This window comes from Amphiura filiformis, chromosome 17 (assembly GCF_039555335.1).
Source record: "Amphiura filiformis chromosome 17, Afil_fr2py, whole genome shotgun sequence".
Lineage (NCBI taxonomy): Eukaryota > Metazoa > Echinodermata > Ophiuroidea > Amphilepidida > Amphiuridae > Amphiura > Amphiura filiformis.
This window is the reverse complement of record NC_092644.1, coordinates 32,695,351-32,722,767: the sequence shown is the minus strand read 5'-3', so window position 1 is coordinate 32,722,767 and position 27,417 is coordinate 32,695,351. Positions and strand designations below refer to the sequence as shown.

Here is a 27,417-nt window from a genome sequence, read left to right as displayed (position 1 = left end):
GAGATCGACTAATAGTTTCTTATTTAAATTGTTTATCATGCTAATTCTTCCAACAAATTCTTTTAGAATAAACTTATAAAGGGGGAAATATAAACTGGCAAATCTTCTTTTGGAGACAAATTGTGCACCATAAAACTAATGCACTCAGCACTTTGAGATAAACATTTTTTTTTTTTGCCTGTGGAAGCACATAATAAAAAAACTCATATAGTTAAAAAAAGGTCATATAAAATGAGGAACTTATATAAATCTGATCTTAAAGGCCTTTAACCGCACACTATCTTACAAAATCTTAAAGGAAAACTACTGTGCACGCATGCATGCCACGTGATGCCATGGCTCAATCGCCCTAAGTCATATACATGTACCCAGGGTCAATTCCCGGGGGTAACAAGTAAAATCTTTGTTCATCTTCTCTCCTTTTTTGTTCCTTCTCTGCCTTCCAATAGCCACAAACCGTGGTCCGTGTTAGGGTTAAAAGAATCAGGTATCTAGATTTTTGTACCTGTGGTGGTTGGAAATGCAAGACGGAGTATTATTAGCTTTTGGTTGTATTACAATATCTTGTAAACAGATTGTCTCCGTCAAATTTAGGTTATATTTACAATTTCATTATAAGGTGGGTGTTTTGATATTATGCTGTGGACACATTTAAAATTGATATATGCAGCTGTTCAAAAACAAACACTATGGACCACAAGAACCTCATCCCAATGGCATAGTCCAATAACCTCAATTACATAATCATAGTGCAAAATTTGACCTCAAGTTGCAGAGTATGAGTTTTTGTACCCAAATTTTCAGAGGCCATTCAATGGATATACGTATGTATTGGGGTTAAAGAACTGTGCCTTGATAGATGAGCATATTGTGAATCGTAGTGAAAACGAGGAAAGTAATACATAGATGAATGGTTGTAAATCTTGCAATCTCATCCTCTTTAAACTTAAAGTCGGTGTTTATACATGTATGACAGGCATGAGAATTTTCAGTTTAAAAACTGAATTCAGTTTTTTTTATAGTCAAAATTTCCGCAACTTTATTTAATTTCAGCCTGTTTTTGGTACTTTTTGCCCAATTTCACGCGCATTTTCAGTTTTTTCAGTTTTTTTTAGGAAAGTGCAGTCTCATGCCTGGTATGAGCGTTCAGTGCATCTATAATTCAAAGAGATGAAAAATTCATATGCGACACGATCAAGGGAAATGAGTCTGATGTAGCTAATATTGATTTTGAGATATTGGCAAAGAAAGTGTTATAATTCTTTTGTTTTATATTGTTTTCAGCGATTGATAAATTTAAGTAATTTTGCAAAGAAAAGTCTTATCAACATGGGGTTTTCAGTTTCAGAAAGCTCTAAATGTCCTCGTTAGAAACATATTTTAAAACTCATTTTCGACCAGGGTCGACATGTGACTCATTCCCCATGATCATGTTACATATGATTTCATTGACATTTTACGTCTCTTAACCGTGTTGAAATTTTGATCATCTAAGAAGTAGGGCAATTATATTCACCATATCCAATTCTCCTGTTGTTGTGCTCCTAGTTTTACACATTTTTCCATTAGTGCAAATAATTGGGTTCAGACTGATGTAAAGATGAATTTCACTCCAGAATTTATGCTGAAAATATATTCTGGTTTTTCTCCGGGTGCTCCGGTTTTCCTCCTGCATCTAAAATCGGACCTCTTCCCATATCCCTGTCCTGTCATATCCGGATGGCGTCCCTTAAATTTAGTAGCCTCTGAGCACTATTGGGATTAGCCTGGCTTCGGCCGAATGTTATAAATAAAAACTGTGACTGTCCAGGTTTTATGTGCAATGGACTGCAAACAGTGTAAATAAAAAATTGAGAGTGTGTCCCCTGTTGGTGATCAAAAAATAGTGTCCCCAGTTGAAAGGTTAAATGTCATAAAAATTGTGCATAATTTGTTTAACGTCCCCGGTTACCGGTGAAATTCCGGAAATAACATCCCTGTTTGCATATTAAACAGCATCCACATTTAGTGGGTGGTTTACGTTGAGGTGGGTGTGATTAAAGAATTCTCTTAATTCTGTCATGCGAATCAAAATTGATTCTCCCAAGATACAACAAAATGGCACCTCTGCAGTTTTGTAAACACTGTCAATGAGGGACACACACAAGAATGTCTTGTTTAGGATATACAGGGGAAAACGTACTAACTGGTACCTTAATTCTTATTGCTGTCTGTAGGTGGCTACTCAGTTCAAAGCTAGTCATTTGATCTTTGAAACCATTTGCAGCCAATCCCACACCTAGAATAGGCCAGCATAGATTGTCACATGAAAATGCATTCAGCTTTCGTGCTCAAATTGACCTACAAATAATTACTAATCATATAAAACATGGAAATTCTGTGTGTGGTACTTATTGTGCTGTAAAAGGTAACCATAAAATGCTTAAAACGAACTGGAATATAAAATAATGACAAAAATGAATATATGTTTTGTCGTCCAGATTACACAGTACCTAATCCGAGCACATGTAGCATACAAGACGACTATGAAGGCACAGTTGTGGACGCCCACTACATCCAAGACAAGCCATTCAGGGGTTGCGAAATTGACCAAACCAGTAAGACGTCGAGTGTCCGGCAGGTACACATCATCGAGCTTCGCTCCGCGAGTCACAAGCCCATTGGCGCGACGCCCCCGCAGGTGCTGGTAGATTTAAAGCCGATTGTCCGAGGCAAGGAGCATTTGTATAATGTAGTGCTGGTGCTGAAAGCTCACGTCGCAGTGACGTGGAACGTCAGGAGCGAATCGGTGTCGGGAAGACTGGAAATATTGGTAGGTATCACTGATTGTGGATATGTAAATGCTTCCAAGCAAGAAAGTCCTCGTCGGTCATAAATGAACTAAAGAGCAATAAAATGTATATATGAACGTGTGCATAATTTTGTTGCCTGCAGTGTGATACCACACTTGTGCAAAGGAAATATCGAAATGATAAAAAAAATTTAATTTTAATTTTTAATTTAATTTTTAATTTTTAATTTTCAATTTTCAATTTTCAATTTTCAATTTTCAATTTTCAATTTTCAATTTTCAATTTTCAATTTTCAATTTTCAATTTTCAATTTTCAATTTTCAATTTTCAATTTTCAATTTTCAATTTTCAATTTTCAATTTTCAATTTTCAATTTTCAATTTTCAATTTTCAATTTTCAATTTTCAATTTTCAATTTTCAATTTTCAATTTTCAATTTTTAATTTTTAATTTTTATGATTGCATAGAATTTGGTACCAATCCATAAGTTGCATCATTTACTGTGTTAAATGATATATGCAAGATAAAGGGCACTTGGTGCTCCACAGCCTCATCTCCTCAACTTGCTCTAAAAAAAGTTGAGATTTTTATAGCATCAGAAAGCTGAGACTACACTGTATTTGTGTACATAACCTTTTTTCGCAGAGTTGGTTTCTTGATAAAGTCATTGTTCAATATGTATTTTTGTGGTGTCGATAGCCTCAAAATTACAACACAGTGGCCTGTGGGACATACATGGAATAATGCGTAACTTTGCAGATTCATTGTCTGAATCAATTGAAATGTTGGAAACAAGATTTTTTAATGAATAGGCCTATGTTGAACCATACCTTGAAAAGATGATGTTGGAATCATGAAATACCCCTTTAAATGGATATAAATGGTGCATCAGAAATGGCTCTTACCGATCAATGGTGGCACGTACTGACCACCACTCACTCACTCATTGTATTGTATATAAGCACTTAAGGTGGTATTTGAGGCATTTTGGAAGTGCTCTATGCACGTTTTAAACAGATTAATTACATTTTTAAAAGTTGTAAATCTAATTAATAAATCCAGAAGAATATTGTCTGTAGATTGTCTCCACTTTCTACTGTACTTTTCAGGTTTGAAGTAGCAACTTTTTTAATCGCATCTAATTCCATTCAATCATTAATTTCTTGATTTTCCGATCTATTTTGACACAAGTTTGGTATCATACCGCATCTCATGTTCAATATCAATAAGTTCAATTACTTGCACTCTAAACTTATGACCCCTCAAACAAGTGAGGATTTCCTTGTTTTCAGGTGTTTATGTGAAGAGGGCAATGTGTATTTTGGCCCCACAAGTGCCCTGCATGGTGGATATTTTTGGTTTAAATCTGTATTGTATTGTACAATATCTTGTATTGTATTGCATTGCTTTGTATTGTATTGTATTGTATTGTATTGTATTGTATTGTATTGTATTGTATTGTATTGTATTGTATTGAATTAAGCACTTGATTCTGGTGTGATGTGTTCTCAATTAAGCCCTTGGTAGGTAGCATCATAGATTAATCCAGTTTGAAAGAGATTTACTTCTAGCGATCTAGTTATCCAAGTGAAAGCCAGGAAGCTAAATCCCAGTTACATACAGATTGATAACCACCACACCTACAGAAACATCAGCATTTTGGTAGAATTTTATTTCAGAATTGTTTGTTTGGTAGTTGGTTGGAAAAAAAGTACCAGGACATATCAAGATGAATGTGCTGTACTCTGTAAGAAATGCATTTATAGTCCGTCAACTCAGAAGTACAAAGTAAATAGACCTCGGAAACTGGAGGTATGAGAATAATTATTTCAGTGCATTGCGTGTGTAAATGCTTCTTTGGTGCGCCACTGCTGCACAATTTTGTCTTACAGAGCGCACTACACTCTATATGCGTCACGTTTTTTAACACGCAGTGCATGTGATGCAAAGCATTGACCCCGATGCCACATATTTGGTTTGTACTTCTAGGTTGAAGCAGGTTACAGTACAGTTCAATATAATGGCATCAATCACAAAGAAATGTCTAGATACACATTTTAGGCAATTGTGTATTTTGCACAAAATAGCCATTACTCATTTAACATTGACATTGTTAATTTGTTTGTTCATTCATTCACTGGCTCATATGAACCTTATCTCCCTGCGTGTTCACTAGGATGTATTACTTTCCTCGTTTTCACTAAGATTCACAATATGCTCATCTATCAAGGCACAGTTCTTAAACCCCAATACATTTGTACATTCATTGAATGACCTTAGAAGATTTGGGTACAAAAACTCATATTCTGCAACTTGAGGTCAAATTTTGCACTATGATTATGTAATTGAGGTTATTGGACTATGTCATTGGGATGAGGCTCTTGTGGGCCTGATAGCTTTCAGCTGTATCTAATACATCGGGATTAACAGGTGATACTAATGATTGGGCTGTTACAGTTAAAATACATACACCCCCTATGGAAGGCATTACCTTAATCTTCCACACAGGGAGTGTGAATTTCAAATAGTGGTACCTAAATGTTGACTACATTTGAAATCTGCACCCCCTGTGTGGGAGATTAAGGTCATGTATTCCATAGGGGGGTATGGATTTTAACTGGAATAGCAATATGTTAAATGAGCCGGTTAATTAACTTTGCCATAGAAACAAATTGCGGCATATTTTTGCGTTGGGTTCTGTTTGATTTTTTTTTTGAAGAACACACACAAAGAAAATTTAACTTAGCCGACCACAAAAAATCTGGCAAAAACAGATTTTGCACTGTGGGGATTTTTTTGTGTGCATATATGTAAAATTTGTCATTTTATGTGTGATTGATTTTGATGTAAAATGGGAGTGAAGCAAGTGAAAAAAATTGTGATTTGTTTTTACTATTTTTTGTTGATTTTTTTTTGGTCATTTGCAAATGCTAATGTGAATTTATCATGTTTATGTGAGCGTGAGTTGGGACTTTATTGATGTGTGCAGTAACAGAAATCTAGTAATTTTCGCCTATTATAAGCCGAACAGACTTTAAAATTGGTCAAAATCTAAAAAGAAACGTGGTATTACAGGAATTTTTATTAGTTTGCCCAAGTTTCATAAAAGTGATTTAAATAATAATTTCTTGGGCTTGCATCACATATTTTCGATCATTGCATATATCAATTGTGTCTTATAAATAAATGTCTTATGTCCTGCTAGTGTGAAGCATTATATACATGTAGGTTGGCTCATTTCTTAATATTTCAAATGATAATCTTCTTGCATTTTACACATTTAATACAGAGTCCGAACAGTGTACAGACGGGTAACGTAGGCTTTCATTCCATTTCGCAAAGAGCGTCTACGACGGGGATGCCCGATATGGGAGCGGATCTGGTTGCCTGGGTGGTCAGCGAATACGGCGCTGTTGCATCATACTCGGACGCTCAGCTGGCCAATCATTTCAAAATTACAGTAAAAGGTAAGTCATTTGTCTTTATGGCACTGATGAGAAATTTAAAAAACAACAGCAGCAGCAGTAAATTGGGAACAGAACATTTGGGAGGCTATTATATTCCAAGAGTTACTGATATCCATATGACCTGAAATTATCTCATCAAGAGCTATATAGAGGTTCTTGGTTTTAATAGAGAAAAAAATGCAATTTTTTGACGAAAATGCGAGATTGCAATTGCAAAATGCAAGTTAAAGCGAGATTTTTGCCCCAAAATTAGCGAAAGGTTTCGAAAAATTACTGCTCTCTATAGTGTATGGATTCATGAACAACCAAAACATTGCAACCGTTCTGACACATCAACAAACCAAAAATACAAAGATATTTTCCTTATAAATCAGCTTAAAAGTTCAATATACTGAATATTTCGGGTAGCAAAACAATATTAATTGTGTTGTGCTAGAAATTTTTGTAAACTCAGGCTGGAAAATCAGGTCAAACATGAGTTTATTTAGCTGTAATGGTTTTCGATTTATGCATATATCCGGCACAGAACAGTTTTTCGTGGTAGAAATGTGTATCTTTAAAAAGATTCACGGCGAGTAATGCGAGATTGGGTTTTCTCTCTAAGCCAGTAAGTCTGGCTATAGAAATATGAAGTTGAATTTTAAATGATAGTAATACTATCGTTTTAAAAAAGATGTAGGCAAACACTCAAATAAAAGTGATACAAGGGCTTTTGATATTCTAAGAAATACTGATCCGTAGTTTAATATCCCTTTCTAGTGACCCTAATATTGTTATCTCTACATCTGTTTTAAAACTTACTCCCAATTTCATCTAAGTCCATCAAATGTGATACTCCATCTCTGTCAATAATAGAAAAAAATGCATGATTTCTGCACAAGAATGAGAGTATAAGAATGTGTGATAATAATGAATGGCCAGTCTGGTAATGCCATTATGTGTGGATGATTTTACTGTATTGCATGATGATGATACTGATTCAGTCAGTTAGTACAAGTTTTCTGTGATTTAAAACAAGGAATTCCGCAATTTTGCATGCATGGTTTTAAATACTAAATTCCATGATTTACGTGATGTAATTTCAATTCTGTGTTCACATTCCGTAATTAAAAATCACATTTCACAAATCAAAATTAAATATAAGCGTATGTTTACTCTATGTCTCTAGAGTTGTTTTAAAGGCCCATATAAAAATAGCAGATGATCCTGTGCCATATACTGGGGTACCCAAAAAGGTGGCTTTGTTACATTTTGATGTGCAGTTTGGATTTCAAAACACTGTCTCTTGGGTATTCCTTCACTTAAAAGATTCAATTAGGTCTTAAATTGAGGCTAATTTATTCTATATGACTCATGTTTTTATCCTGTTTTAAAATATTTTTCAATTATTTTCTTATGACGTTTGACATGAAATGTGCCAAGGGTGGCTGAGGATTAGGGGGAGGAGGATTAGGGGGAGGGATTCATATTGTAAATTTGATTTAAAACCCCCTTTAAAAATTTGAATCTAGTAAAAAAATGTCTAAATGAACTCCCAGATATCTAAACCAAGTAAATAAATACAGAAGTTCATTTAAAAGACCAATACTTGCTCAGAATGATTGTAAATGTGGAAAAAAGAGGTGGGCTTACATCCTCCCTACTTTGTGATTGTTTTTGCCCGCACTCTCTCATTTTTTAACCGATTTCCATAAAAAAAGGTGTCAAAATGCTCAGAAGGATGAACCACTTCAAATGAGATGTGTAGGTAAAATGTTTGAACCATTTCATTTTTTTACTATGTAACACAAAGGTACCCCAGGTTGTGACACAGAACCAGATGTGGAAATAATAGTATAAACTGACCAGTAGATACCAATTGTAGTCTTACTAATCATTGCATATTGGAAGGCCTAGGGGAAAGTTGGCCCATATTTAAATTGCCCATGGTCTGGATCTTACCTCTGCTCTAAGGTTGATATATATTTGAAGACAGACTTCATTTTCATTATTTTTACCTCACATTCTCATTATTTTTTCTTCATTTTTATTTTTCTCAATGAAGAACATGTTTTCCGTGAAATTCTGTGTTTTCCGTTTTTTTCTTAAATTCTGTGGATTTGTCTGTTTTTCTGTGACACTGAAAACTTGCCACTTTACCTATCTCTGTATAGAATGCCATACCTGCCTTATGTAGTAAGAGGGTAATATACCACATGGTTTGAAGGGAAAAAGGGCATACTATTTTCCCTAGGTACTCACTACAGGTCTACTGCCACCCGGAACCCGTAGGGTGAGGAGCGATAGGCCTCTAGCCCAAGCCGTGAAATAAGCAGGCGCCGGGCGATTTTTACCCAATGGTTCCCAAGTTTTAGCGCCTGGTACTTCCGAAAAATACATGACCAAGCGTCGGCCAGATTGTCATACTCTTCGCCCGGTTCTTGGCCTTCAAAATTTTCATAACTAGCCTAGGCAGGCTTAAACATGTGGTATGTGAACAGAATTCGGAAACCTTGACGTGTGTTCTGAACAATGAACAGTTGGAAGGACTCGACTTTTCCGATGATGCTAAGTCCCAATCCCCGGGCCCAATCCATGCACATTTTCATCTATATTCACCTCTGAAAGAGTTCATACATATTGAACAGGAGTTCTGAAACAATTCTTTCCACTAAACTTTTTAATTTTGAGTAAAAAGTGGCGAGAAGGTGAGCATTTCTCCCGGCATTTCTGTAAAAAAAACGGTCTGATTTCCTGGTCCTTCATTAATGACTCCTGGTTCCCAAGATAATTAGAGAACCAGGAGCCGCTTTTTCCAAATATGTGGCTCCTGGTCCAGACTCGCTTATTTCGAGGCTTGCTCTAGCGAGTACCTGAAGAAAATAGTTTGGCCTATTTCCCTGAAAATACCATGTAGTATTAAAATTTGTTTAATTATGGCTCATAAAGGGTTCAAAAATAAAATTACAATACATTTGGTTGCATATTATTACTTCATGCACATTTCAAATTTAATTCAGAGAAAAACATGCCAATTCATAACATCTGATTTTGGACTCTCTTTAAAAAAATGTGCACTGCACATAGATGAATGGACACAATATAAGTGGCAGCTATTGCCCACACCATGTTCTTGCAAGTTGCAATCACACAATGGTATGATATTCTATAGGTTGGGACATGTTAATATGTATTAAATAGGAGAGTGATAGTATATTATTTGCCATCAGATTATGGAATTGATGATATTCTATGGAATAAGTTTACCATACTTACACTATACCCTAAACCCGTCAGACACTCACCATATATCCGCGACCATGACCCAAAAAGTTGGTGAACTGCAGCTAATAATCTGTATCTACCGACTCAACCAAGAAGAAGAACCTCAGCCCTAATATAACAAGACTCATGGTGCAGATGATATTCAATAATAAAACCAATTCTTCATGTGGCAGCCATTGCCTTTCTTTATTACAAATGTGTTTTTGTTGTGGACTTGTGTTTACTGATGATGAAATAACTAGCGATATGAATTAAGAGTGATTGATTGCCAACCATTCGCTGATGTCTATATTATGAAAATATGTTGCCTGTCAAGTAGGTTAATTTGCTTCAGAAAATGGGCGATTAGACGGCCTATATGCATTTGATTTATTTAGTGTGAAGGAATTGTAGAGGTACACGTAGCTAGTTGAATATTTGTGGTGAAGCCTATTTTTATAAGTGACCAAGTACATCGTTAATTTAAAAAAAAATCGTAAACTTTGACATGCATGTTAATGTTTTTATGAACATCTAAGATAATTATGTTTTAGTCTCCACACATGGTTGGTCGCAACACATAGATGTGTATGTAAAGGACAAAATATGTTTCTGAGAAAGACGTTTTTGAAGGATATGTTACTAATAATTGAGTCGATACTCCTCCACTGTTATCTCTCAGTAGCCCAATTCCACTTGAAATTGAAGTTTAAGCTTCAAATTATTAAAATTAACTCATATGTCACTATGTGAAATAGAAAGTTTTGAAAAATCACTCAACACCACTATATGTTGCAACTGACGAAATGTGTCAAAATAGGTATGCAATTGGACCTTACAAAGGTAGTTTGTCTAAATCAGTTTGAACTGGACATTTAGTGTTTTAGGAAGGGTTATATTGAAGTGTCAAATACAAGTTTTAATTAAAGAGACGTAGTGGTTGCACTGAAGTGTATGAGTGCCTGGCCTACTCAGCCAGTGTGGGGAATGCCAGACCAAGTCCTTTCAACTTTGTGATATCACTCTGACAGTTCTTCTACACTGAACTGAACTGAATTGTAACTGGTAAAAAAGTGGCACTTAAAGACCCATTCAAGTGATCCCACCGAAAGTTTAAAAAAATTAAAATTGTTTATAAATTGGTTAAAAGTGAAGGATAAGTCATTCAAATTGTTATTTGGTATTTTTGAAGTAAAAAATTTGGCAAAACACAAAGAAAACATAAGTATTGACAAAGTTGAAGCCCCATTTGAATACATGTAGCTAATTTATATACTGTCAGTATATATAAATTACAGATTCATGTAAAATGCTTTATTTTGTCTTAAATACATGGCTGAACCACTAGCAGGCTATGTTAGCATATCTATGACAATGACAAAGGTGCCAAAATCTGAATTTTGATGATTTTTACGATCATCCGGATGAGCAAATCACTGAGCCTTTAATGTGGTAGGCCCAACTTGTAGCCCACCCAAAACTGGGTTATGATGAGTGAGACTATTACCCATTAGACTTGAGCAAAAATACCATCATAAATAGGCCATGAAGTCAAGAGAATTATGTTTGATTATTTATCAGTGTAATATGTTAAACAAGGTTTCACAGATGGTACCATAAATTGTTGATGATAGGTGATGAATTGCTCTTACTCAGGCAAAAAATAGCAATTCAAAATAACAAACATGGAGATAATTGAGATATGATCTCATCCAACCATACACTAGGATCCACAACATGCTCATCTATCAAGGCACAGTTCTTTAACCTCAATACATTTGCACATTCATTGAATGACCTTTGAAAATTTGGGTACAAAAACTCATACTCTGAAACTGGAGGTCAAATTTTGCACTATGATTGTTTAATTGAGGTTATTGAACTATGCCATTGGGATGAGGCCATTGTGGTCCTATAGTGATACCAAAGGATACAGTTTTGACAATGTGGGTTATTGCAATCAAGAGATTAAACCAGTAGAGAAGAGTAACCAAGTGTGTTATTGCTGAAATCCTTGTAAACATTTATAAGCTTTTACAATACCAACTTATCTTACATATTTTGTTGTTTCTTATTCCCAATTTATGCCTATATTCCAGTTTCATAAAGTTAACCTCTGTTTGACCAGTTAGGTTAGGCGGTCTCACAGTTTTTTGGTTTTTTTTGGTAACTAGTTGATTGTCCAAAGGGTCATTAGTCCAAAAACCCCAAAACCCCTAACCCATACCTTAACCTAGAGTGGCAAGTTTTCCGTGATTAAAAACACTGAATTCCGCGATTTTCCGTGTGTGGTTTTAAATACTAAATTCCACTAGAAATCGGGGTAAAAAGAAGTTACTAATGTATTATCTTTTTAGTTGTTTTAAGCCTGATATCATTGAAGACAGACTTCATTTTCATTATTTTTACCTCACGTTTTCATTATTTTTTCTTCATTTTTATTTTTCTCAAGGAAAAACATGTTTTCCGCGAAATTCTGTTTTTTCTTAAATTATGTGAATTTGTCCGTTTTTCTGTGACACAGAAAACTTGCCACTTTACCTTAACCCTAAAACTTCTCCTTAATCCTAACATATAACCTAAGCCCTAATCCTAAACCCAAACCTGCCTGTAATTCTAATCCTAACACTTCACCTAGCCCTATCGATAATGTTGATTCTAATGCTAACCCTAATCTTATCCCTAACCCTAATCCTAACATAAAATGCTCTGAACCCTAACTCTAAGCCGTTTTGGACTAATAACCCTTCAGATTAATGCTGGATTTCGTTCTTTCCTGATCAGATTTCAAGAAGGTAATGTCATTATGTAGATTTTGTTTGATGTTTGTTAATTTACTTATCCTCATGTATGCTTGTTGTTGTTTCACAGAAAGCACCGATACTGACGGACTCCCTCAAGGTCCAAAGACCATCTCCGGCCAGCAAGCATTAGGCGGACCTGTCCTTGCGCGCATCGCTCACGTGGAGTGCAACCGCGACAGCATCAGAGTCACTATCCCCAAGGATATCATCGATTACTTTGGGTTAGCCCAGGAGAACATCATGCTGATGGACTCTTCGTGCGAAGCGGAAACCATCGGGAACGATCTGGTTTTAGAGATGGGGCTGGAGGAGTGCGGAACAAAGAAAATTGTTGAAGAAGAGAAGATCATTTACGAAAATGAGGTAATGTATAAATGGGACGTCGTTAAAATGGTTTACGGAGTGATTTTGAGTTAAAAGTGATCAGTTCATACATTTAATGCACCAGCTCAGTGTTGTTACATAAACCATTTTAAATGTTGTCATCTACAAGCCACGCAGGCCTATTACCTGAAACCCGCAAGCTTTTGTTCTAAACGCTTTTCTATGGCAAAACTGTGATCAAAACTGTTTGGACATAGATTGTATAAAATCTCCAAGTAATCCCCAACAAAAGTAATGTATATGGTGAGCAACTATTTCAATTCCAGTGGCAAAAAGTAAACCTATTCATCTATTCCTATTCCAGGTGATATTTTCCGACTCCGACTACCCAGAAGAAGAGGGTGAAGGAGCGGCAGCTCTGCCGCCGAGACACCGGTATCGCAACCTGCCTAATGACGGCGACAACCAACCGATTGAGCACTTTTCTGTCCGATGCGAATACTTGCCAAGCGGCGAACCCATCACAGAAGCGCCACCACCCGTAGATCAGCAGGATAACGAGATAGGCAATGACAACAGCCAAGTCACTCTTATGATGGATTTATTTAAAACCACTGGGTTTCTGAAGCGTGTGGAGAAGTTCCCAGTGATGGCGCCATGTGGGCAGAGGGTGTTTTTCGAAGTTGCCCTGGAAGGAAGCGATCAGCTGACCATTGTACCAAATCATTGCTGGATTGCTCCAGGAGGCTCAGCTTTGCCTGTCATCATACACAAGCTCATTGTTAACAGGTAAAGTTTACTTGCACTATGGACCACAATGGCCTCATCCCAATGGCATAGTTCAATAACCTCAATAAATTATCCTAGTGCAAAATTTGACCTTGAGTTGAAGAGTATGAGTTCTTGTACCCAAATTGAAAGGTCATTCAATGAATGTATAAATATGGTTAAAGAACTGTGCACTAATAGATGAGAATGTTTTGGATCCTAGTGTTGGGGATATTTAAAAAAAATTAGATCAAAATTGGCTATTCCAGATTAAATCCATACATCCCCTATGGAAAACATGACCTTAATCTCCTACACAGGTGGTGTAGATTTCAAATGGAACCACACATTCAGCAAGTAACCCCATTTGAAATTCACACTCCCTGGGTGGAAGATTAAGGTCATGTCTTCCATAGGGCATATGAATTTCAACTGGAATAGCCCAATGTCACACAGTGAATGAACTATGCATAACAATTCATGGGTTTTTAGTTCTAAACTTGTCCGACCGCGAACCCACTAAAAACTAATTGTTATGAATTCCCGCTGTGAAAGCCTATCCCACAATATGCATAACATACCATGTTTGCACATGCATGACCGATTGGAGTATTGGATAATCGGTCAAGCATAGCTGTTGGGTTAAAGGCACTGTTAGTGATTTGCTTACTTAGGTACTTGCTTATGATGAGTGGTGTCCTTGAATGAGTGATTTGCTAAATCGGATTATCTTAAAAAACAATCAACAAGTAACTGACATATCCTGCAGGTGGTAAAACTGAATGTGAACCTATATTAAGAAAATAATGTTACTTAACCCCATGAGAACTACCTGCCGATTGGCCAAAAGAAGTTTTCATTATCAATTGGACCAATCGGAATAATTTTACCACGCAAAAAAATTGGGGTGAATTATTTGCAAAGCTCCATTCTGATTGGTGATTAAAGTGAAGAAATCATGTAATTGACCAATCAGAGGCAATGTTAGATCGGCAGGTTAGTGTTCAGGGGATTAATATGTCGGAGGAGTCTTCAGTGTACAGACACTTACAGCTACATACAATTGAATGGACGTTCAATATGTTTTCAGCACTGCTGTGTCTTCCTTTGTGGTAACTTTTCATATGGAAAAAATACCTAGAGACTTATCGTCCACTTTTAAGGTGTTCCTACAAATTGCAGATGGTGGGCAGACTGCAAGACTATCGGATGTGCAGTAGAATGTAATAGCTGCCATTTGCAATATTTCAATCAATGTACTTTTGATCAATAACACCTGAAGAACCCTAACTATATGTAAAGGTGATAGATATATTGGGTTAGCTTATAGTGGCCATCAGGAAAGTAATACAGATTATCAACAATTTACTATGAGGGGGTTGTGCTGCAAACAATAGGTGTTTTACATAAGGCAGCTATTACATTGTACTGCACTTAAGGTGACCTTGCCCTTGCACTCTGCCCACGACTGATATTTGTACGCACTTACGATGGCCTTGCCCTTACACTCTGCCCACAATGTTAATTGCTCTCAGGGCTTGGAAAAATGTTCATTTCCGGAGAAGCAAGATTATTTCCCACAATGTATAGCATGTTTTTATATATATAAAATGATACAATTTCCCTCAAATACCAGAATTTCCCTCCACAAACACCAAGATTTCCTGGGAAGGAGCTTTCCAAATTCCCCACTTTTTCGAGCCATGATTGGTCTGTTCATAATTTTAAAGCGGCGTGTTCTGATTTGATTTGTTATGTTTTCTATCTTGCATCAATTTGAGGTCTACCATACCATAACAACAATATGTTTTCAAATTTTGATAAGTTTGATTGGTTCAGCGGTTTTGATATGAGAACCCTAAAATGTGTATAACAATGCCCCATAGGATAGTATGTCTACATACTTCCGATTGTGGTTACCTTATTTCATCTTTTGTTCCCACAATCCAAACAAAACATATTGGGTGTTAAATTGTAATGAGCTTTCTTCTGAATAGCAAAATCTCAGTTTTGATGTTGATCAGGTCACACCCCTTTAATATCTTTACAAACACTATGATTTCTTATTATGAAAAAGTTAATATATATAGAAAGATTTAAACTCTTGATCTCAATACAAATATATTTACCTCCGTATGTTCAGCTACTACAGCCTTCGTCAGCGGAATGACCCGATCGAGGCTGTAGTAGCAACAGCTGGAAATTACGGAGGTAAATATATTTGTATTGAGATCAAGAGTTTAAATCTTTCTACGAGGGGGTAGCCAAAAGTTTTTGACATCATCCAGAAGGAAAAGAGCTATATTGATGAAATTTTGTCAGTGTAATCACTGGTCCTTATGTACATTATGGTCCAAAAATGGTCTCATAAGTATATTTAATTTTTTACAGGTGGCGCTATGATGGGCAGTAGGCGCATAACCTTTTCATGATAAGATCCTCCACTTTCTTGAGTTTTCTTCACTGTGGCCGCATCATCCGTAAATGATTGACGCCCACTTCTTGGCTCATCTGTGAGGGACATGTGGCCAGTTGGAAATTTTTTTAAAAAGCAACAGTGCCATCTGATGGGCAATCATCACCGTAGATAGCTTTCATTTCATCATAGATTTTCTGAGCATTGTAGGCCTAACCCTCCAAATGCAGGAACTTAATCACGCTGCATGACTCAATTTTCACCATCTTGCAGGTTATGCGCCTACTGCCCATCTAGCGCCACCTGTAAAGAAAGTAAACATACTTATGAGACCATTTTTGGACCATAAGGTACATAAAGACCAGTGATTGCACTGACAAAATTTCATCAATATAGCTCTTTTCCTTCTGGTTGATGTCAAAAACTTTTGGATACCCCCTCGTATACTATGATTTCTGTCATTTTCTTCAGATTTTCAGCTGTTGTATAAATTTTCATATTAGAAATTTAAATAAATTGTTTGAACACTGCATATGTGTCTTTCACTTCACCCTCAATTTTAACACGCTGCGGAAAAATACATGGTAAATAGCAGATGATTTCTTTTTGCCATTAAGGAGCTTTCAAGTAGAAAATAAACATGTTGTTGAAATCAGAAAGCTTTTTATTAATGTTTGTAAATGTGTAAATTTGTTTTACAATGGATGGAGGAACTATTGTGTATATAAATAGAAGTAGAGTGGGGCAAATTGTTGTTGGATTATACATGTATAAAGTGATGAATGGTGGGATAGTCGATTTGGGAATGATAAAAAGGGTTGCTTTAATATTGGTTTCATTGTTGCAAGTAAAGAAGAAACCGGGAGTTGGAAGATGCATTTTTTTAACTTTTAGAAATTTTTTTCATTCTATTGTTTACTTTATGTAACGTTTTGGCATAGTTAAAAGGTACAATATGCCTTGTGTCACACATAGTTATTGTCAAATCATGCAAAGTAGGTAAGGTAGAAACAATAGACATGCATTTTTTAAAGGAAAAATATAATTTAAGCAGTTCAGGCTTACACCATTGGGCATGACAGTCGTGCAAAAAGTAGAAATTTGAGAGTGAGGGTGTCGCTGTGAGCAAATCACACATTGCTTTAAACTTAATGTATAATCTTAATTGAGTGGCCCAGTATAAAAATGGCCCATGGCACATTTTTCGTCATTGGGAGAAATCGGCACTCTAAATGTACGAATGTTCAATAAAATACATCAAGAAATTTGATGCTTAAAAGATTAAATTGACAACATTCCCAAGTTACATTCATGATGTGTTATGTTTGTATGGATGACCTTTGGTGACCTTTGACATTTTTCAACAGCGCCCTCTATTTTTCAAAAATGTGCCATGGGCCGTTTTTATACTGGGCCACTCAATTATGAAATTGGTTAATTATTTCTTTCAAATCTAATTATTTGCTGTATTTGTAGTGATTACTTACACCTTTATAGAATCAGCTAAATTCCCTCTGTTAGGGGTAATATGACATTAAGCCCCCATAGGATTCCATGTACATGCCAAGACAGTTTGTTAGCTTTGTTTCACTTTACCTCAGTGTTACACTTTACCTCAGTGTTACGGTGGCTCAGTGGTTACGGCCTTGGACTCATAATCTGAGAGCTTGCTTTACGTGCGTGGGTTCGAGTCTCCGTCCTGCCACCGTGTTGCGCCCTTGGGCAAGGCGCTTTGTCTCGCTTGCTTCACCCCACCCAGGTGCAATGGGAAGCTGTTAGGGGTAGTCACAGTCGTTGTACTGATGAACCCTGCGCCATTTGTAGGCAGCAAACGTGGTTCCGACATTCTAATAACGGCGGAATAAATGTAAAGCGCTTTGAGGCTGTTTACAGCATAAAGCGCTATATAAATATCTACATTTATTTATTTATTTATTTTTCTTTAAAGGGACAGACACCCTTCCTGACAGTTATTACAAACATTATATTTCAACATATTGGGTAAAAATTACTTACATTATGGCTTCAACTGAGGGAATATTGTATTCATTGTTATACCACCCAGTCCCCCCTCCCTCGATCCCAACACAAGAACCAGGAACTTTACCCATTTACAAAATAACAAGACAAAACTCTTCTGAACAATATCGTTGGGCTATTCTAGCTGCAATCCATATTCCCCCTATTGAAAATTTGAACTTAATCTTCCACACAGGGAGTAATGGTAACCTTATGGATGGTTCCATTTGAAATCTACACCCCCTGTGTGGGGGAGATTAAGATCATGTCTTCATAGGGGTGTATGGATTTCAACTGGACTACACCATTCTAGTATTCTCTCCTATTCTGACTCCATTTAAAATCTACACCCCCTATGTGGAAGATTTAGGTCATATCTTTCATAGGGAGGTATATAGAGGTTATCTGTGTTCTATAGCTGCATATCCTATCAGCGACTGCTATACCTTGTTTAGGATTTTCAAAAGAAGTACTTGCATTTGCAACCATGACTGTTTCAAAATATCCCGCCAAAGACATGCAAGTAACTCTGAGGTTGTGCATTGAATTGGTTTGAATGAAGAATACTATGGGAACCAGCGGCTTTTGTTAGAAGTCACACATGAGTAATGTGGATAACCTCTATTGGTTTAAATTGGAAAAGCCCGTTGTTGATATTTGACACATTCAGCGCTAGTATTCATCTTTTTTTTTCTTTCTGTGTTGCAGCTGCCCAGTAGATCCAACTCTGATATTCCACAACACTGACAACTACATCAAACTGAACGAGGCAATTCGGACAAGAAATCGGTGAAGCAGTTCAGTTTTCAAGTACCGGTCCTGGATTCTGACATGCTGGATTTCTATGTTCATTGCGAACTGGGAGTGTGCAGCAAAGATGGAAGCGGAGTGGAGCATGGTGTGCCCTTGGTAGGTTCAGATTTACTACCGCAAGTAAACGTTTATAATTCAAACATTTTTGCTTGACAAATCCATTAAATGAGTACTCACGACTTTAGCTTTCGCAATCACGCTAATGGCTTGATCACAAGTGACTTGGTCCACTGCTTTTCCAGCGAAACGGCTTGTTGACATTTCCCGGAAGTGATGATGTTTTTGTTTTGAGCAGTGGATCGTATATGTGATCGAAAGTAACGAGACTTTCGTTGTGGTTGATTGCTTCGGCCCCCTTTTACAGATGTAGATTGCTTCCCCAATTCTCCTGCTGAAAGCATTTGAGCAGGTTGGACTGAGATAATTTCTAAATCAGGCATCACATGATAACGTACAACAACTGGTACAATTTGGGCTTAGGGGTGAAAAAAAAAAACCTATTTGTTTTTCGGGCGGATGGACTTTTCAAGTAGGGTTGGTCATGATTTTTTTTCATGAGGCTCAAATGGCCCTAAAATATCACCAAAAGTTTGAAAATTGGGCACAAATTTGATAACATTTTTGGCAAAGATATTTTGAAATCTTTTTGGAAAAAAAAAAAAAATTCAGTCAAAATCAATCTATTTTGGTCCAAAAATGGCTGATTTTACATGACTTTACCAAAAATTCCCCCAAAACACAAAATCTGCATCAGTCGGGCTCACAACATGGTGTTTTTTGTGGCCTTGTGGGCAAGTTTATCAAAAAGTTCAGTGTGAGCCCTGGAAAAGCAGATATTGTCATTGATATATTGATGGATATATATTGTGTAATAACTTTTTTCCCAACTTGTTTAATTATTATTAATCTCTACTACAGTGTTCTAATGTGATACCATCAAAGGGAAGTGGTTGTTATGTAGATAGCTCTCTGCTCATTCAAGGTCCGCTACAGAGACTGAACGTGGGACCATTGCAGACTAACAGAGACTCACTGGTGTCAGGTAAGTCTGTCATTCACTGATCAAATGTGACAGTAATCACAGAATGTACTTCAGTGATCTGATATTAACGTTTAGGGATGTTTTCACATATTTTTTGTGGGAGCTGAGAGTACACCAGACATATCGAATTGCATTCTGAATACGAGGAATGTCCTTCTGATATCAAATAATTATAATTTTTTTAAATTCACGCTATAATAAAAATTTTATGACCATTTATTAAAACTTGATATTTTTAAAATTTTTGATATTTAACAGTCCTTAAAGTAAACTTTATAAATCTAATGATATGTACGTAAAGTGTATGTAGCTGGGATGAAAAGCCAACGATCAATTGAAAATTTTGACCTTTCATATTGAAGGTATACAATTTTCCCCCAAAAAAAAGACCTAATTTTTTTTGGTGTTTTTGGGAAAAAATTTTCAGTTGAGCGTCTGCTTTCCATCCCAGCTACATACACTTTACGTACATGTCATTAGATTTATAAAGTTTACTTTGAGGACTGTTTGATACCAAAAATATCAATTTTTAATCATTTGCCATAAAATGTGTATTACATCTCAAATTTCAAAAAATCTAAATTATTTGATATCAGAAGAACATTCTTCGTATTCAGAATGCAATTTAATATGTCTGATGTTCTCTCACTTCCCACAAAAAATACTGTCCAAACGTTCATACCCCAGCCCTTAATATGTTGAAGATGATATTGCCTACACATTATTTCCAATATAGCTATGGACAAAATACAACGCAGACAGAACATGTGCTGGTCAATACTCAATGCTTTAAGTTGTATTGTTATATAGGACAGGCCGCAACTTCATGACGATAAATTAATTTTGGAGAAATAAAACAGTGTTTAGTTATTAAAATAATATTTAACTAAATAAGAATGCGAATAAACGATAGAATTTTTGTATGTACTATCTTCTACCATGTGATAGACGATAGGCAGGTCCAATATTTTGAGTAGTGGATCCACTACGATAAAATATTGGAACTGTCTGTCGTCTATCACATGGTCAAGGATAGTAAAACAAAAATTCTAAGAAATTCTAACAAATTATAAGAATTTTCAATGACCCAAAGAGAATGCATACCTGCCAACTGTTGTAATTTTTCAGAATCATCCTGGTAAAAAGTTTGTAGATTGCTAAAAAAAACCCAAATAGTGGGTGGTGGAAGTAATGACATTAAGCTTTCATGTTGCTACAGAACAAAAAAAAAAGATTAAGATAAATGTTATTTTCATTGACTAAAACAAAGACATTGTACAGCATTTACTAAAAAATATTATTCTCCATACTGCTAATTTAACGATAGTAATATAATAAAATATGCATCAGCAGTGACATCTGTACAGCTTGTGCAGAATTGATGGCCATTAACCTGCCAACATAATGGGTATATTCATAGAATTGTTGACAAGTGGTGCTGTACAGCCTTGTGCTAATGGATGGAGTCTGAGAAATCTAGTCTAAAATTAGAACAATGGAAAAACAATTGATATGCGCTGCACAATCTGGACATGTAAAAATGCATTTGTGATGTGATCAAGCAAAATCAGTCGGAATTTGGAAATATTGATTTTGAGATATAGCCAAACAAAGGAATTATTCCTTTTGCTTCAGACTGGACTTCAGACTGATTTTGCTTGATGATAACACCACATATTTGTATCTTTTTTCCCCTCTTCTCTTCTCTTCTCTTCTCTTCTCTTCTCTTCTCTTCTCTTCTCTTCTCTTCTCTCCTCTCTCCTCTCCTCTCCTCTCCTCTCCTCTCCTCTCCTCTCCTCTCCTCTCCTCTCCTCTCCTCTCCTCTCCTCCTCCTCTCCTCTCTTTTCCTCTCCTCTCTCTCCTCTCTCTCTCCTCTCCCTCCTCTCCTCTCCTCCTCCTCTCCTCTCCTCTCCTCCTCCTCTCTCTCCTCTCTCTCCTCTCTCTCCTCTCCTCTCCTCTCCTCTCCTCTCCTCCCGTCCCTCTCCTCCTCTCCCCTCCTCTCCCCTCCTCTCCCCTCCTCTCTCCCCTCCCCTCCTCTCCCTCCCTCCCTCCCTCCCCTCCCTCCCTCCTATCTGATCTGATCTGATCCTGACCTGACCTGACCTAATCTAAAACACACCACTATATGTGAGACACAACAAAAAAATTGACTTGAAGAAAATCCAATATAATACATGTAGTATGTTTCATTTACATTACAGGTGATGTAAAGCCACCAGAAGCAAACACAAGGGATCAAATAAGTAAGTACATTTGTGATTATCCATATCACATTTGGGCTGTAATGCAGACAAACTTGGTAGACATAATCAACATATAGAGCCAATTTTGGAGGGTCATTTTGGGGTCACTAGGGGTCATCTAAGGTCAAATTAGTAAAAACTGTTGGATAGGCATGAAACTTGGTGGGTACAGTCAACATTTAGAGCCAAATTTTTGGAAGGTCATTTTGGGGTCACCAGGGGTCATCTGAGGTCAAATTAGTAAAAACTATCATATGGGCATGAAACTGTCAAATTCTTAATATTTGTCCTATGGGCATGAAACTTGGTGGGTATTGTCACCATTTACAGCCAACATTTTTGAAGGTCATCCGGGGTCACCCAGGTGTCATTGGAAGGTTGTTTTGGGGTCTTCCAGGTGTCATCTGAGGTCAAATTCAGTCTCCTCTGTTAGGCTTGAAGCTTTGCATCAACTTTTGAGTGCCACATTGCTCCCTTTGGGGGAGGCATCACGGTCGACGCTTTGCGTCGAAAACCGCGACATCCGAGAACCGCGGTCCATCTAGTTCACTGTTACATTGTAACACTGACTTTAATCTACTCTTGTTTATATTTTCCCATGTAGTAATCCAAGGACTGAGTGCTGGACCAGCGGCAGCCGTGGCTTTTGCAGCATTTGCTATGGGCGTTTTGCTGACGGCATGTTTGTGGTACATACATGCACACACAGGTAAGAAGCACTCTATAGGTAACTCATCAACTATGTACATCTGCAATGTTTCTGAGCATTATTACAATGGTCTTGTGCATTCAAGCATTGCCCTACTTCCTACTGAATTCCATAATTTGCTTCAGCCTGAGTTTGACGCATCGCTTTGATATGAATAGTCTTATTAACCACAAGTTAATTTTGTTAAGATTATCAGCATGTTGTAGTCTGTTTATCTCTTGTCTAAAGTTTGTTCGGCTTATAATTGGCGAAAAAAATGAGACTCATTATCATCATGTATTGATATACAGTGACATGCACACAGTTGGGCACAGCACTTGCGCTAATTGCATAATGTGTGACTGGCGCCCAGTTATGTGAATTTACAAGAGCATAAGTAGTGACTTCATTGATGCGCAGTAATAAAAAGCAAATAATTGTGGCCAACTTAAACTGGGTCTTTTTAGGTATATTCAGAAAGAAAATCTTTGATTCCTTAAAATGTAACTCAATTGATTCTTGTTTGCTTGACTACAGGACCAAGAACGGAACCTCCAGCCTCACCTCAAACGGTGAGCACACCAAGTTCCCCATCAGGAAACGGCCACATACTGAACGGCCACATTGGGCACATGCCAAACGGATTCGTCTTGAATGGAGCAGTCGGCAATGGATTCGTACCGAATGGTGGTATAAATCCGAACAGAATACCAGCGCATGGAATGATGCATGGCGATCCCAACGCGGAAGAGATGGTGTGATATGAACGATACGAACCACTGCAAATATTCAACTTCTAATATATTGGACGTAGCAGTATGGTGTGATGTCGAATATTGTCCACCACAATTTTTTTTAAGTACTTGATTCAAGGGCATGTGTTATATATGTCCAACATATGGTGCAATGAGAGTTGGTGTACATCGCAGAATTAATTCCTTGTGCGAACGGACACAAAGTGGAAGCTGTGTTGTCGAATAATTTTCAGCGTCACTTGATGCGGTGTTGCTGTAAAACAAATTATTTTGTGTGACTGTACAGAGTGTTGTCTGTCTGCTGTGGTGAGAGTAGTCATGACGTTGATGATGTATACGCCAATCCTGCTGTGTAGGTAAGCTGCACGGAGTTGAAAAGAAAGACATTCATTCTTGAAAGGAAAAACGGTGCAGAGAGACAACTCCATTATGAACTTCAGCATCAACAACAACGGTCTTTGGATACGGTTTGGATGTGACTAGGCCTGTGCTTATTTCTCTTATCATGATGGAAATGAAAAATGACAACGACAAATTATGAATGAAATTATTTTTTAACGAATCTGATGGAATTGTTATCAGAAGTTAATGTTCACCTCAGGAAGATTACATATTATGTAAGCTTCATCACTGTAAAACAATGGAGATGGAAGTATTGATAAAAAATACTATCAAAATCAGAATAAAGGGGGTGGGACAGGTGAAATTCCACAAGACAGTGTAACAGACAACTTTTGAAATTTAGGACTAAGGAACTACCATTGTAAGACGATACTTAAATATGGGTTATTTTTCGCAGGGTTAATTTGTCATGATTTTAATTGTTTAGAACAGTTTTGTGTTTTTTTATACTCATGGTTTGAAAGAGGTACATATTGAAGCCAGTGGGTTCAAAATATTTTTGTGGTTGCTTGTTTAACCACAAAATCATGAAAATTAAACCCAGCAAATATGTCCCGTTATACAGCATCTGGTCAAGTGCTATTACTGTGTGCTATTCTCAGTCTATAATAGTATCAGGGATGTAATTACATTGTACTCTTGCATCGTGCTAAATACGAAGCGCCCTCTGTTAACAAGTTTAGAAAGTTGTCTGTTATCATTGGTACTTGCTACAATTTTACCGCCACGTTTGTTCATCATTCCGGGCTGCTGAATTACTTCATCAAAGCCGTGGGATATAATATGTAGAATAAATTCATATGCTATCTCCTTATATGTTCTCTCCCCCACCTAAACAAAAAAAATATACAGCAATCGAAAATGTGCCGTTACTACTTCATCAAACTACCAGGCTCAATATCACGAAGTTTTACATGGCCAGATTTATGTTTTTACATGGCCAGATTTATGTTTTTACATGGCCAGATTTATAGTAAGTCTCCAAATTCCTACACAATCGGTACAGTGAATTTGTTGACTACTGATAGGTCCGGGCATTCCGATATATGTAGTAAAATTTTGAGATTTGAGCTCCAGAGGTATGGAGGTCCAACAAATACGGACCTTCTAGAATTTCTCAGTGTTTTTACAAACTGAAAATCCAAGTAATCAGATGTACTTTTAATGGTCTTATAACTTTTCTGGTTTATGTAATTTGACATTGGCTCTTTCAGAAGCTTACAAAGCTCATCGTGTGTTTACTCGTTCACTCTGTATGCTCTCTGTTAAAAAAGCCACTGATTGTACAACACACATACACAAATACACACAAATATTAAATCGATGCTAGTATCTATATAGTGAGTGTTGGTTTCGTGATATGTCTTGCCCAAAATTACATTGTGGAATGAAAATCCCACGGTGATACAGACGACGTCAACATTGTCTGTCATAGATTGTGTTATTGAGACCTAAACTTCCCTAACATCGGGCTATTACAGTTGAATTCATACACCCCTATGGAAGACATGACCTTAATCTCACACACAGGAGGTATTGATTTCAAATGGAGTTGCCCATTCAGGTAACTCCCATTTGATATTCACACTCCCTGTGAGGAAGATTAAGGTTATGTCTTCTATAGGGGTGTAAGTATTTCAACTGAAATAGTCTATTAAATTGAACATGAATTGACACTACATGTAGGTTCCAATGTGTTGGGGGAAAAATCAGTGTTTTTTGAAAAGTTGTCATTGGTTATGGTCAACTGGCAGTGATTATTGCAAATTAATCTGATTGTATTAACATAGCTACAAAATATGTGTTAGCTGTGGACAAATTGCAAAGCAAAAGATTTTCGGTTTTGAATATCACAAGCCAGTTATAAATCACACTTCTGGAAATGTCTAGGGGAGTTGTAGGGGAGTTGTAGGGAGAGCATATCAGAATATGCACTGCAGGTGATCTTCTATAGAATATGAGGAGAGTCATAGACTGCTCTACTGAAAAAGGTTTAGGAGAGCTTTCTGAATCCTGTAGTCCCTGACACAGAATATTTGATAGTGTTTTTGTGAGTTTCAGGTCATCTGATGAAAAATCACATTTGTTTCTTTAATAACACTTGAAGTGTTGATATTACAACACATATTATTCCAAACACCCAAAAGTGATTGTTTGAAACACCATTGATTTTTTTAAATCCATTTTTAATTTTATTTTACCAAAAAGGTATTTTCTCAACACATTTGGACATTAAGAAGTTATGTTTTGTTAATATTTCGTAGACAATATTTTTAAAATTATGTTTTACCTTCCAATAATACAGTATGTTGTAATTTTAATTGGAAATTTGGGTAATTTATTGATATGAAATAAAACCCAAATCTTTTTAAAATAATTTTAAAATATTGAATAAAATTATGATGACGATAAACAAGGTTTCAAATGGAAATCATGATCTGTCGGAGAAGTGCCATATATTTTCGTCTTTTTTAAAAAATAAAATGAAATCGTGTAACAAAAATGTACGCAATTGTTAAATCATGGTATTTATAGTTACTAATTAATTATTAATATTGATAAGATGCGCTTTAACATGGCATGAATGAAATTTGGCGGTATATACATGTAATACCAAAAAAAAAAATTAATGCTCTAAAACTGTATACTTGTGGTTAAATGAAACTTTATTTATATTGCTCAGGAAGTATATTGTACAATGTAAGGTGATTTATTTCTTACTTCTTACTGTTATTATTATTATTATAACTTGTTTCTTATGCATTACTTCATGTCTGCCATGGTAATTAACGGGTTTTAAAGAGTGTTCTGGCTCAAAATCGGCAGTGTGCTCACTTGCTGCTGTCATGTGTATGTATTCCGAGGTTTTCATATTGATGCTGTAAAGTAATGCGTCCACCCTTTAAAGGCTCAAAACAGGCATTAATTTCATGTCTTTGTGTCGGTCAACTCATCCATATTCATTATGCATGCTAATTAAAATGCTTACAATGAGACGTGAGAATTTTCAAATAAGCAAGATTTAAGTTGTGCAGAAAAAGTTCAATCGTATATATTTTTAAAGCAGTATAGTAGAAAATTCTCCCCCTAATAAGAATAAATTGTACAAAAGTCCATATCAATATGACCTCTTTAATGTATTGGGCTTGTACAGTTGAAATCTATACACCCCTATGGAAGATATGGCTGTACTCTTCCACACACAGAATTTGGATTTCAAATGGGGTTACCTGAATGGGTGACTCCATTTGATATTCATACCCCCTGTGTAGGAGATTAAGGGCCATGACTTTCATAGGGGGTGTATGGATTTCAGCTGGAATAGCCCTTTGTATTCTGTCGGTAATCCTAAGCTAAAAAATGTTCACAAAGCAATACCTTCAAAAAACATTGTAGGTTGTGTTACGCTGCACTGCATGTGCTGTGCTGTGCAAATGCCTTGTCTGTATAAACTACTGTAATAGCATACAATTATTAACTGATCACTGGGTGAAGGATGGATTGTTCCATTTCATGAGCCAGTGGGCAAGTGAAATGGAACAATCCATCTTATACTGAGTGATTATATTTCTAACTGATCACTGGGTGAAGGATGGATTGTTCCATTACATGAGCCAGTGGGCAAGTGAAATGGAACAATC

General features: G+C 36.6%; 1 protein-coding gene across 1 annotated transcript in view; it reads left to right on the top strand.

Moving 5' to 3' along the window:
• Nucleotides 1-24,694, top strand: part of LOC140137154 (transforming growth factor beta receptor type 3-like) — a 64,874-nt gene extending 40,180 nt beyond the window's left edge. Inside the window, exons 5-13 of the mRNA XM_072158808.1 lie at nucleotides 2,481-2,812; nucleotides 6,082-6,259; nucleotides 12,374-12,669; nucleotides 12,995-13,419; nucleotides 18,580-18,742; nucleotides 19,565-19,688; nucleotides 21,890-21,931; nucleotides 22,536-22,640; nucleotides 23,157-24,694. Of these exons, the coding sequence (XP_072014909.1) occupies nucleotides 2,481-2,812; nucleotides 6,082-6,259; nucleotides 12,374-12,669; nucleotides 12,995-13,419; nucleotides 18,580-18,742; nucleotides 19,565-19,688; nucleotides 21,890-21,931; nucleotides 22,536-22,640; nucleotides 23,157-23,380 (1,889 nt within the window). The 3' untranslated portion in view covers nucleotides 23,381-24,694. The remainder of the gene's footprint in view (nucleotides 1-2,480; nucleotides 2,813-6,081; nucleotides 6,260-12,373; nucleotides 12,670-12,994; nucleotides 13,420-18,579; nucleotides 18,743-19,564; nucleotides 19,689-21,889; nucleotides 21,932-22,535; nucleotides 22,641-23,156) is intronic.
• The last annotated feature ends 2,723 nt before the right edge of the window (nucleotides 24,695-27,417 follow it).